The following is a 14,298-nucleotide window of genomic DNA, read 5'->3' as shown; positions in this document are numbered from 1 at the left end:
ACAAGTCATACTGAAATGCATTCTAAATGGCAGTATGGCACCAAAACCTTGAGTGCAATTAAACCGCGCCATCTTTGTAGTAATTAAATCCACCGTCAATTTCAAAACACATTTATTCTGAAGCAGTAAATCAATGCTAATAATATGATAAATTTTCAATTACATGATTAGTATAGTATTATAATGATATTATTGATAGAATCCAATTGAACAAGCGTTAAAGAAGGTCTCATTTTTTACTTACTAGAGCCCAAAGTCGTTTTCTGACTATATGTTTGACAAGAACTTTAACCCTTAGCACTCTTCTGTCCCGCATTGCAGGACATGGTGTTTTCTGCTCTGGCTCTTATTATCCTGAGCTTAATCTACTCTCTCCAGTCTCCTGTCCTGCATTGCAGACCAACACTGCTCACTCAGTGTACTCTGCATTTGATAGGCACTGTATGCCATTGAACTTTGAATTAGATATCCAACCGGTTGTAGAATCAGAATCAGATTCTTTATATAAAAAGCCTATTCTCTGGAGAACGGCTTAATTACAATGATTTATTTTTTGATCATCATGTCAATAATGAAATGTATTTCAGCATTTTGTAAAATTTTTACATATATAAATTGCATTTGATAAAGAAAAAAATCTATACATTTGTGTCACTTATCATTTAAGTCTACAATTAATGTCTTGTAACATTTCCACCTAAAATTGAAAATAAGCTTCAAAATTGAGAAAATGTGATTATTCAATTGCAAACTGTTGATTCTATTAAATCATTCACTATAAAGAGATATCAGATCTCGCGTGTATCCAGAGTTATTGACCTGTCACCAGCTGGCTCAGATCTTTGAATAGTAGACTTGAGATGCACAAAAACACTAGCGTCAGGTGATAAATTTTCATACCGGCAAGGAAAGTTGTGTGAGTACGCCACACCAGATGTTTTCTTTCTACTGATTCACAAAATATTAATTCTAATAATAATTATGCCACAGTACAAATGACATCCAAACTTGGGTCAAGGAACTCAAAATGCTTTAATTCCATTACATACCATACAATTTCCCAGGAAGTTGCATTCAACCATATCTAAAAATGTAAACTGCTGCACAACAAACTAAGCACAAAGGAAGTCCATATTGAGATATAAAAGTAAATACTGATTGTTGGATAATTTTCATAAAAATATAGTGCATCAGATTAAGCTAAGGCTAAGCACACCTGAGGAGGCGCAGCTTGATGATGCAAAGTGTTAATCTTATGGAGATTGCCTTATCACACCGTTCCACGCCATGCCCAATTCAGTGTGTGTGAGTTCTTCCATTCAAACAAATAAGCAAGATGCACCTGGATGCAAAATGCTGCATCGCGCCTCCTCAGGTGTGCATCCAGCTAAAGTTTGTCATGAGATGCATTGGCGTTCTAGTCCACTAACTATTTGGCGGTATGAAGTTTGCTGGGCCAGCTAGTTATTATTGAGTTCTATATTAACTCGCTTCCATTATGGTAACATCTGTCTGCCTGTCTGTAACATACATGTAATTGTAATTAATACAACTTGTGATAGCAGTTGCTATGACAATGTTTTCTGTTCAGTGTTAAATGTGTTCACTAACACTTGATTATTCAATGTATAGGTACCATACTCATTCATTCCATTTTTGTATAATTTATTAGTACCTTTAAAAATTGAGATTATTGAAATGGTTGGAGATATTAATGTGTGGGTATTGCAATTGATTTATCTTTGAAATTCTGTATTGGAATCATGTATCACATGACTACCTACCCATTTGAAAAAATGAAGTTGGATTCGAAATGAAGTTGGATCCATCATATGGAAGATTGGAAGACCTCCAAATTTTGAAAATCCCACACAAGCTCCAAAATTGGGTTTGTGTGAGCGCGTAGTACAAGCGGCAGTTAATGAATATATAAATTATTGTATTTTCAGGCTAATAATTATTGAGGGCTAATAATTATTGAGACTGATAAATGTAAACAGTTTCTGGTTTTCTGTTTCTATTGTATTGTTTGTATCTTGTAACTTATTAGTTTTGTTATTATCTCTTTCAGTGAAAAAATAATATTATTCAAGTTCTATGTAATGACGATTCAATAATCCCTATTTATTATTGCTTTCTTATTTACTATGTAAGTTAGGATTGATATCTGCAACCTCCAAACTATATTTACACCAGCCGCCACTGGATAGGTCTGCTTTGTCACATGATAGGGAAGGAAAGCAACAATTGTCAATGTCAATCAAGTACCTATAGTGTGGTCCACGTTATAATAGCAGTAAAGAAAGATAGGAGAAAAACGTTGCCAAGTCTCTCAATTTTGCCACTGATTGTACACAGCTGTTACTAAATTCATCCTATTGAATTTGATCTGATAATAATTATCATTTCCTTGATAAAATAATCAATTTAATGTCAGATTAATCAAGAAAATATATTTTTTCATAATTTGATTCAAAAATTTGCTCCCTTAACTGAGATCAGATATTTTATTTTTATACAAACCCGAAATAGCAGCTAATTTAAAAAGCTGTGATACACCAATCTGAATTTCAAAATAACAGAAATTAAGTTATTTGAAATTGAAGTTGCTTTCCATGACGAAACACTATTTATAATAACTTTGTGGAAGTTCTGACACTGTGTTACTAGTATATATTTGAAAAAAACACTTACTTTTGATTGGAGTCTTGAGGAATGTATTTCACTCCTGAAGAGGAGCTTCATCAGCCTGACACCAGGGGCGCTTGCTCTTATGGGTTGGACTGTGTGGCCAAAATATGGGAAAATATTACATTTGATTTGAAGTTAAGTTGATCATTTAATAAGTTGGATTTGTCATAGTGGAGGTGTTTGAAAATTTCGTATTGTTCTAGTGTGTTGAGTCTCAAAATACTTCATAAAATGAAAAACAAGAAACAGAAACCCCCCAAATCCCAACAAATATGTCACACTAACATATTTCAATCAAAAATCACAATCCATAGCAAACATATTCAAAAAATCAGGCTACAAAACAGCATTTAGAACCAACAACAACTTGAAAACCCAACTAAAAACACGAAAAATAGACAGCTCACAATTTGAAAAGACAGGAATTTATAAACTAAAATGTAATACATGCCCAAAATTCTATATTGGGCAGACCGGCCATAGCTTCAAAATAAGATACAATGAGCACATAAAAGCAGTAAATTCAAATTCAGAATTTACATATATGCAGAACATTTAATAGCCACAGGACACAATCACAAAAAACATACATACAGATATCGAAACCCTACACATTCTTCAAATTTGTACAATTTGTATTGTTCTAGTGTGTTGAGTCTCTGGCTTTTTTTAAGAATATGTAGGATTATTTTATTTTGTGTTGGCATGTTGCAAATCTGGAGTGCAGAAAAATTTTTCCCGCACTAGAGCGGAAAAGTGATTCTTTGCGTTCTGTAATCAGTGCAGGAATGGCCACTTTTCAAGGTATCTGTAGGAAAAAATTATTTCATTGTTTCAAAAATACATTTTAAATCAATTATACGACTTGTGTACCAAAGTATGTTGATAGAATGAGGAAAAAATGGTGGCTGAGTTACTTTTGTACAGTCACTGTCAAAAGTAAAAATAAAATATTCTGGCAAACTGACAACATTGCAAAGCTAGAGAGAGATAGTGCTATCTGTTTTGTTGTATGATAGAAAAGGACAGCAACAGTATTGTCAATCGTACACTGTCATTATAACGTGGACCCCACTATAATGTAATTATAATGTGGACCTGACTATAGAGTGACTTTCTTTCAAGATGGCGGATTTTGGGGACACAGTTCTGGCTGAGTTTTTGCTTTGTATGCACTCTGTGCCTCAACTACCTCATGTACACCTTAGACCAGTTATAGAATAGACACTCTGAGAAGTCTAGCCTCTGAAGCCAACATCTACTGCCAAATCCACCCATCTTGACGTCACAACAAAGCTAACAACAATGTAGGTTGAACACCACAAACTCGAAAAAATTTTCTATAATTTCTATACGATGCGTGATGTCAAGATGGGTGGATTTGGCAGTAGATGTTAACTTCATCGACTTTCAGTATGAAATTACAATGAGACGTGTCTATTCTATAACTGGTCTAAGATGTACATCACTACCTTTTTGATTATCAGTTATCACAGAAAAATATCAAGTAGACAGTGACAGTGTCAAAACTGAAAACTCCAGTGTGTTGTCTGTTTTTGTGAGTTTTGTGAACGTCATAATAAATGTCAAATATTCATGTAAATAAATCTTAAAATTTTCCAGATATTTGATTGAGTGAGTATTTATTATAAATTTCGAATAATATGCTCATGCTTTGTGAAATTTCTATGAGTAAGTTTTCAATAGCCTAAATAAAATTATTGTCTGGTTGTTGTTTACAAGTAAATTAGGTTAGAAACAGTTTGCTTTTTATAACTTGAAATAATATCTTATTTTAAAGAAAAATGTGTGGCAAATTATTTAACTTTTTCAGTAGTTTGGTTTGTTTTGTTTACATGACAATTTAACCATGTATAAAAAGTTATTATGTAGGCTATATTGCAACTTATTTCAGTAATTGAATACCGTAACTTACTGCTTTATGATTATTGACCCCATTAACAATATTTTTCCTCTAATTGAGTTTTTCTTATTCAATAATTTATGATATTTTATTCATTTTCTGTAGCTTAATTTTTCATAAGGCAAAGGGAATTCTAGTTCGGGTGTATATAGCGGGTAAAACAGAATGGTTTAATGATGATTGCAGAGTAGCTATAGAAAGAAAAAACGCTGCACGTATGAGAATGATACAAAAAGAAACCAGAATGAACTAAGAAAATTAAAAACCAAAAGGAGAATAACTGATAAAATCTGCAGAAGAAAAGAGAACGAAAAAATGAAGCGGGATTTGGAATATATTGAGGAAATGAGTAGAGTGAGTAAAACCAAGAAGTTAAACTTGGCGTTAACTAAAATGAGGATAGGTTTCCAGCCAAGATTGATGGTATACCGTGAAAAGGATGGGAAACTGGTAAGTGAGGAAAGCATGATAGATAGATGGGCGGAATTGAAATCATCAAGCAGAAGCCACCTCGTTATCCGTTAGACCAGTTCTAAAATGAGTTTGGTGTGATGGACGCAAGACAATTCTACTCTCTAGAAAGTATTTGCAGACTACACAAAAACCTAGAAAGCTTTCAAAACAGAAACCATTGTCACAACACAAGACATAGAAGCCTTCTTTTCACGAACGTGGCCAGGAAGGCAACATACCAACGACACTTCAATCACTTACACCAAAACTCCACAATTTACTTCCTGTACACATCAAGATAATAGAAAACTCAAGAAAATTAAAATGCGCCATTAAAAACTTGATCACAACAACTGGAAGGCATAATATAGAAATCATAATTTCGAACAATATGTGAGCTTACTTACCCAATTTATTTGCACCCCCACTCTGAATTTAATGTATTACTACTACACCTGCTCAGGTTTCCCATATTTCAGTAAGTTAATTTCTGAAAAAATGCAATTTATTTATATTTGTAGTAAATTTCATATATTGTATTTTTTAATATTGTGTACATTTTATTGAGTATATTGCTTATTTGTATATTAATGGAAATAAAATTTATTATTATCAATATTTTGAGGAGACTCTAAACCGTGCACATATTAAAGATATCGATGAAATGAGGATGAAATACAAGTACAAATAGAAAACTATGTTACTGACCCTCCAACAATCCAAGAGATTGTGCAGGTGGCAAAACAAATGAAAAATGGTAAGACACCAGGAGAGGATGCTATCATTGCAGAAATGATCAAAGAAGGAGGACAAACTCTTTTCGAAAGTTTACATTACCTGATAGGTCTAATATGGAGAGAGGAAAAGATGCCTGAAGAATGGAGAGGGTGTTTTTAAGAGAGGAGAAAAAATGGAGTGCCAGAATTATAGAAGTAGGCTATTACCCTATTAAATGTCGTATATAAGATTTTCACTGCAATCATAACAAATAGATTGGAGCAATATTCAGAAAATATACTACTTGAATATCAGTGTGGCTTTCGCAGAGATTACAACTGACCAGATTTTTGTAATGAAACAAATGATAGAAAATTATATGAGCATGGAATAGATGTGCACTGTCTTTTCATTGATTTTAAACAAGCCTTTGATACTCTCATCAGCCCTAAGCTGTGTCAGATATTCAAGAGTTTTGGTATTCCGAATAAGCTTGTTAACCTCATTACAATGATAATGGCTGCTACTAAAGCCAAAGTGAAGATGGGTAATAGGTTGAGCAGAACTGCCTCTCTAGTTAAAGAAAGCAAAATGTTTGATCTTTGCTGATGATGTAAAGCTCTACATGAAGATTACTAACTCACTAGATTACAGATTGCTAGGTTTTGTTATGAGGAATACAGCTAACTTCAATAACCTTGATGCAATATGTACTGTTTATGTGTCATTGGTCCGGAGTTTGTTGGAATATTGCTCTGTGATTTGGAACCCTTATACTGATTTGTGTACTCATGGTCTTGAGGTAGTTCAGAATAAGTTTTTGAGGTTTCTCTATTACAAGCGCTTCGGCCAATCCTGTCCTTTGGGTTTTCCTACAGACCGTTTTAGAGGTACCTTTCACTTTGTATCACTGAGATTACGACGGGAGAGAGACTCATTGATTTTCGTGCATGGTCTGTCAAGGGGTCGATTTTCTTCTCCTTCGCTGCTCTCATTGATCAAGTTCGATGTTCCTGCTTTCAATTCCAGAGATCATCCCACCTTTGAAATTATCAGAAGTAGAACGGTCAGTGGTTACAATGCTCCCCTGTTTAGGTCTCTTCGATTATACAATAGGATTAATAATGCATTAGTTTTTTTTATTCAGACAGTGCGTTCAGGCGGGACTTGAATAAGATTTATGTTTGTTGAGTTTTGTCTTTTTATTCATTTTTTCTTTTTTTCTTTCCTATGTATTACATAATATATTAGTGTTTTTATCTATAAGTTTCATATTTGCAAAATTTCCATACTTCTCTTCTCTTTGTTTCTTTTTTCTTTTCTTCTTGAATTCTTCAGTATTAGTTACATACGTCTTTCTTCTTCTATATGCTATACTATAAGTTTCATATTTGCAAGGTTTTCTATTTTTTTGTATCTTGTTTTTTTCTAAAACTCAATAGTAATTAGTTAAGTTATTTTATTTTCATTTTAATGTATTGTTTTTTTCAAATTGTATGCTCAATGTGCGTTATGAGGGCAATAATGGGATTCAGTTCCTGGTGTCCTCAAATATGTAAATTTTCAAATAAATAAATAAAGTGATAATGGAAAGCAAATTAGTTGAAGCTGTGTTTTCTACACAAAATCAACGAGCAGCTCCCAGTAACACATCCTATCACGGTTGTAGGCTGAATATCAATTGCGTTTGTGCATTCTACTTGTCATTTGACATAGTATCTACTGATTATTGTTTGAAAATATATATGTATATGTAGAAGCTTTCATTTTAATGCTGGTGTAAAGCAAGGTGATGGACTCTCAGCAGTACTGTTCGACATTGCTCTCCAGAAAGCTATTGAAAGGGTGGATCAGAGAGGCACCATATTCAACAATATGTATTAAGTATGTGCATATGCCGATAATGGATATAAGTGTGGCTTGCTTAAAAGAAGTTTATAAAATCCTGGAAATTGAGGCACATAAAGTCGGACTGTTTGTTAATGAGAACAAAAGTAGCCTAAATATTTGTGTGTGTCATTCAAGTCCAGAGTACCAAGAAATATTTACGCGAATAACAAAAAGTTTGCAGGTGTAGAGAACTAAAAGTTTCTAGAATGCAAAGAATAAGGTGGTTGGGGCATGTGATGAGGATGATTGAGGCTAGTATGCCCAAAATAGTATTTAATAGCAAGTTGCACAACAGTCGAAAAAAGGTAGGCCAAGGAACAGGTGGGTGGACCAAGTGATGGATGACCTGAGAAAGATGGGTGTGAGAGGATGGAAAGAAAGATCCATGAACAGAGAAGAATGGAGGCTTGTGAAGGAGGCCAGGGCTCACCTAGGGCTGTAGCGTCGGATAAAGAAGAAAGAATTTCTCGTAAGTTGATAGCATAGACAAAGAACAGATAGCACAAACAAAGGCTTGAATCTGTTAATAGTTTCAGTCTATGAATTTACTATCTACTTCAAACTAACTAAGTAGAAAACGTCTAAACTCTAACTTGAGTAACGTATCAATAAAATAATCAATATTATTTTAACTTGTTTCGTTGTATCATTTTGTAAATAAGATTTTCTATTTCATACACACTTACATGATAAATATAAACACCATCTACTGAAGAAAAGATATGGTACAGTCTCAGATAAATTTTATAATAGCATAATTTTTCTTGTCAGACTTATGGATTGGAAATGGAGCCGCAATTGGCTTCCTCGCTGAATGGGAGACAAAAGAAGACCAACGAAGTTGATTGGTCCAAGTATGGACTTCGTACTGAGCAACAGGACTCGTCAGCTTTATCGTGGAAGAACTCACCTGATGAAGGCGGCTATGGAGCCGGCGGTCACCAGCCAGCTGACGTTAGCGAACTGTTCGCTGGCGAACAGGTAAACTGTCTACCAATGCCAATATTCACCTTAGTAAATCAATAAAATAACACATCTTATATCACTATTTTAAAACTTTGGAAACCACAATAAAAATTAAAATTTTGAATAATAAAGGGGAAATGTTGTTTCTAAATATTCATTCGATTAACATTTTTATTTAACTTGAACAATTTATGAATAAATCCAAACAATGAATCGCACCTATTTGAAACATATTTACTCATTTATTACTCAATTTATATCGTTCACCGTTATATTCAATATTAAAGTAATTTTTTTACTGAACAAATGAAATAGGTTTAATTTATTGTTTTTAAACTGTTGCTATTTTGACTAATCGCATACACAGCCGAATGCAGTGACGGAACACTAACGAAAAGCCAGCCCTCTATGGTTTGGGGGAGCTTTGAGTCGAACATCGTACTCAAGAATGTGTTGAAAACCAGAATTCACCCACAGTATCCCTGCTTGTCGTAGGAGGCGACTAAAAGAGATCCCAAGGCAACCCCAGAAGTTGCCTTGCCTTCAAATCCACGGGAACTGCCCCATCAGGGCAGTTTCGGAGGGGCAAAAAGAAAAACCCAAAAGACCAGAGATGGGTGAAACTCCAGGCACAAATGCGGGTCAAGAGGCTGAGTTGAGGGTGACCAGGTGCCCTAGATGCAATTTGGCGACCCATCCTTCAGCGGAAGGACCTACAAAGAAGGCCAGGAATGGAATTCACGTAGGTCACGAGGACTAATCAGTCTGAAGAGACTGCCAAGCATATCACACTGGATTGCGGCAAGCAATCAGGGAATGAATGGGATGTTAGTATAGGGAAAGTTCTTGTAGTATAGGGAAAGTTAGTATAGTATATGGTTCTTGTAAAGGACACAGGTATTGGTTTGCCTAACTAGCATACTACTTGGGAACACAATAAGCTTCGGCTGACGTGGGGGTTCTTTGAACCTTTGGATCCTTGAATCCGTCCCTCCAAAAACAACAAACAATAAACGAAAAGTCACCCTAAGCTAAAAATCCAATTAATTTTTCATTTGGTTGTTCTTAGAGAACAAATAACTTTGTTATTTTTTATTATTGTGGATTATGCTCATTTTAGCTTTTCACTTGAGCGTGGTTAATGGAGAGTGAGAGGATGACTTGATGGAACGTCCATGCCTACTGGCGGGCTTCGAGTCCACGACCAGCAGAACAGAGGGTGTAACGTCTTAGTCGTCTCGGCTATCCTGGCTGGCTAACTTGTTTGTAGATTAAATAAATGATGGAAATAAAAACATCAAATTCCTAATCAACATATATTAGCTTTCCATCCTTCACAGCTTTGATAGTGAGCTTTTTTTAGAGAGACTCTGGTACCTTAACATTGACGCGAATGAGAAAAAAGACTGTAAGCTATCTGATAACTAATTCCGTTAACAATATACTGTAGTTCTGTTTTATTGTGACTAACTATTGTGGTATCTTTTTATATTGAATAGAAAAAATATATAAATTGTCAACAACCAATTTGTAAACGTAGGTACACTTTATCAACCATCAAGTGTTCATAAACCTTCCTCTAAACAGTGGTGGACATTTGCAATTGGTATTTGAATTAACCTGATTGTGTCAGTTAGTCTAGTCTTTCAAATGATTTTCTACCACTTGGTCCTATCGCTTTTCCCATCCCATTTTTACCTTACTCCATCCCATCCTTTCATACCTAACTTCTATTCACTTTTCCTGATACCTTTTTTACCCACTAAAGGATTGAAGCTCTCCTATTACATGGACAACCATAGTTGGAAAACGCTTTAACCCCCCCTCCTTTCTTAACCACAGTTCTTGATTTGGTATATTATGATTGGTGTTATTGTTTTGCATGTATTCGTTTGTATATTTGTCTTGTATCTTGTGTGTGTAAGTGATTGACTATTGTTTATTGTTTTTGAAGAGACGGATTCAAGGATCCAAAGGTTCAAAGAACCCCACACGTCAACCGAAGCTTATTGTGTTCCCAAGTAATATGTTAGTTAGGGAAACCAAATACCTATGTCCTTTACAAGAACCAGGGGGTTTTCCCTATACTAACATTCCATTCATCACCTGGTTGCAATCCTTGTCGCAATCCAGTGTGATATGCTTGGCAGTCTCTTCAGACTCATTAGTCCTCGAGACCTACGTGAGTTCCACTCCTGGCCATTTTGTAGGTCCTTCCGCTGAGAGAGCGGACGCCAAACTGCCTTTAGGGCGCCCGGCGCCCGGCCACCCTCGACTCAGCCTCTTGACCCACATTTGTGCCTGGAGTTTCACCCATCTCTGGTCTCTTGGGTTTATCTTTTCGCCCCTCCGAAACTGCCCTGATGGGGCAGATCCCGTGGGTTTGAAGGCAAGGCAACTTCTGGAGTTGCCTTGAGGTCCATTTTAATCGCCTCCTACAAGCATGGATGCTGTGGGTGAATTCTGGTTTTCAACACATTCTTAAGTACGATGATCGACTCAAAGCTCCCCCAACCCACAGGGGGCAAGTGATTGACTAAAATTGAAATTGAAATTTAATTCACAACAATAGAGATTTTTGTTAAGGATCACAAAAAAATCCAAATTATCAAGATTTTCAAATTGAATGGGGATAAATTATCGAGGTTCTCAAACGATTGCTGACTCCAATTAGCTATTAGTTCAGTGGTGTAATAGCTGATTTGTATTTGTGATTTGGTAGAACAACGAGCCGTGGTGGAAGTCGCAGTTCTTCATTTCGCAGCCGGTCCTGTTCGGGGTGTGGGATGGAGTGTTCACCTCGTGCCTCATCAACGTGTTTGGAGTCATCGTGTTCCTGCGCTCCGGCTGGATTGTAGCCGAGGCGGGAGTCGCCAATGCCGTGCTCATGGTGCTCGCCACTGGTAGGCCTAACTTATTCATTCAACCGAAATATTTTCAGTCATAGACATTAATTTATACCAGTTATGTCCATAAGGCTCGCCACTAACCTAACGTTTCCCGTCTTCGAGTACACCTGACCTGGAAGAGCACACAAATGTTTCCATTAGTCGAAACGACTTGTTTCAGATAAGCTAATTTCAAATAAAAAGAGTAGTGAAGAAATTTACAACAAAGAGTCGTAGACACAAAATCCTCCAACAACACCAATCTCGTAGGTGCAAGTAGAAAAACTTCATTCTCAATCTTTCTTCTCTGTTCACCTGAACAGCGGTTTTAATAATAACTGAAGTATTATCAAGTAGTATTATCATTTTAGTATTATCAACTGAAGAGTATTCCCAACTGTTCTGCCAAGAGCTCACATGCTCTCCGTGAACCGGCTTTATATTAGATTTCTTTATGTAGGTGAATTATGGTGGCTTATTCACTAATTATAAAAAATGACAATATAGCAACTTATTCAGTGAATTTTACCAAGTATGAAAAATTATTATTGGTCTAAAAGAAGATCAATGCAATTTGTATCCGTCCCGTCAAGCACTGTCTTCAAATTTATTCAATTTTTCATTTTCAGCTAAGAATGATGCTCACTTGAGCTCCAGGCTTGTGCATGGTAAATGAAACTGATGATGATGTTGAGTGATTATTGGACCTATTACAGATGGGTTCTGAACTACCTAAAGGTGACTTTCAAACTCAGAGGAGTTCGGCTCTCAAAGCTGTCACCTTTACAACGGTAGTAGCTTGCGCATGGATCGTAATTCATATTATCTATAGCTTAATCAGCGCAACCATGAAGCCAATCGCTTCCCAATCGAGAAGCCAATATAATAGAATTTAATGTTATTTTTATGATTTTGGTAGTTGTTACAACCAGAAACTTCAATCGTGCGTGGAAATACTTTGATTTGTCTCAACCTCTTTTTAGGATCATCACTCAACTTGAATTGTGAATGTTGTTTGTGATTTTCAGTGGGAATAGCGTTGATTTCTGTGCTGTCGGCTGTGGGCATCTGTGAGAGATGTCGTATGGAGAGCGGAGGCGTCTACTTTCTATTGGCTCATGTGCTGGGCTCCAGAATAGCGGCCGCTGTAGGACTGCTCTATGTGTTCGGACAGGTATGAGCCACCTCATGCAATTCTTCTAAAATAATTGTGAAATAATTAATCTAACTAAAGTTAACTCACAATTCACGATCGCTTGCATGATGAAATACAAGATAATAGTTTAATACTTTCCTATTCTAATAACCAGCTGACTAATGGTATTATTATCATCCTTATTATTATTATTATTATTATTAATCATCATTTGATTTCATTGAATTCAATCAGTGAGTAAAAGATTGATCACAATCAGAATTTCCAAATTTCACTCTTTCAATAATAATAACAATGATTTTTTAATGAATACAAGCAATGTCAATTTCAAGGTTTTATTTCCAATCACTCTATATTTACCAATATACAAAATCAATATAACAATATAACAATATCCAATATAACAAATTCATTATATTAAATTTTGTAATTTAATGTCTTTTAAATGAGCGTATTTCAGTTGAAGAGTTTAATTATTTCAAGAGGTGCGTATCATTTGATAAGTTATTTAACTTTGATTTTATATTGTCATTCTCTTAGGCACGTATGCAGATTCTCGGTTTAAACTGCGTCACCCATCAATGGTTTAAACGGTGTTTAACGGGCTAAATATGATATCAGCATACTCAAGTTTTAACTCAAGTTTAATGGGCTAGACGTAGTTTGAACCGAGACACAAGACACCCAAGACACCGTATTCAACGGTTAACATTTAAAAATATTAATTTATTTATTTTATCTCGCAATCACAATATCAAATTAATGATTGGGAGAAAATCAACAGGATAAACCCTTAACTGTTTCTCTTATAAAATTGTCTAAATGAGGCTATCTAAACACTTATTATACTACACACCCAATATTGAATATTGAAACGGTGAATATATAGATTTATTGCTATTTTTTATTGATTTGTTAGGCAGTTGGTTGCGCGCTGTTCGTGCTGGGATTCGGTGAGTCGGTGGCGGGGCTGGTCGGGTTGGGCCACAGCGTGTGGGCACAGCGTGGCGTGGGCAGTGCGGCCATCTTGCTGCTGGGCGTCATCAACGTGGCCGGCGTCAAGTGGGTCGTCAAGCTGCAGTTCCTCCTTCTGCTTGTACTGCTGCTAGCCGGCCTCGACTTTGCCGTCGGCTCCTTCATCAAGACTGACATCAGTGAGTAGGCCTTCCCTACCAATCTTTCATCAAACATTTGATTCCCTCATTAGAGAAAAATCAAAATATCTCATCTCCGAAATTTACATGCTGACGTATAGCCAAACTGTTAAATAAACACGACCTAAAAGATGAAAAGACCTTAAGGGTTTGAAAGGTGAAAGGGTAGGATTTTGCTTTTAAATGGCAAAATGCTTGTATTATTCAAACGTTTCGATAATTATTGTAGAGACAGAAAGTTTGCATGTCAGAACATGTTCATGTTATTGACCGAACGTCTATGTTTTAACTCGTATTTTCTTTTGTCTGTATGTAACGCGATTACGGCCAAACGCGTTGATAGAATTCGATGAGATTTGGCAAGAATATTCCTTTTTCAACTGCGCGTCGATGTATACACAAGGTTTTTTTGAAATTTTGCATTTTAAGGATAATATGAAAAGAAAAGGAATTCCTCCA

The 14,298-nt window shown here is 35.8% G+C and overlaps 1 protein-coding gene across 1 annotated transcript in view; it reads left to right on the top strand.

Annotated features, from left to right (window-relative positions):
• Positions 1-4,203: 4,203 nt before the first annotated feature.
• Positions 4,204-14,298, top strand: part of LOC111061961 (solute carrier family 12 member 8) — a 33,611-nt gene continuing 23,516 nt past the window's right edge. Inside the window, exons 1-5 of the mRNA XM_039422485.1 lie at positions 4,204-4,326; positions 8,447-8,656; positions 11,364-11,544; positions 12,558-12,703; positions 13,605-13,839. Coding sequence (XP_039278419.1) covers positions 8,462-8,656; positions 11,364-11,544; positions 12,558-12,703; positions 13,605-13,839 — 757 coding nt within the window. The 5' untranslated portion in view covers positions 4,204-4,326; positions 8,447-8,461. The remainder of the gene's footprint in view (positions 4,327-8,446; positions 8,657-11,363; positions 11,545-12,557; positions 12,704-13,604; positions 13,840-14,298) is intronic.

The sequence above is a fragment of the Nilaparvata lugens genome, chromosome 2 (assembly GCF_014356525.2).
Source record: "Nilaparvata lugens isolate BPH chromosome 2, ASM1435652v1, whole genome shotgun sequence".
Taxonomy (NCBI): Eukaryota; Metazoa; Arthropoda; class Insecta; order Hemiptera; family Delphacidae; genus Nilaparvata; species Nilaparvata lugens.
The sequence above is the reverse complement of the archived record's forward strand: the minus strand, read 5'-3'. Positions and strand labels throughout refer to the sequence as shown.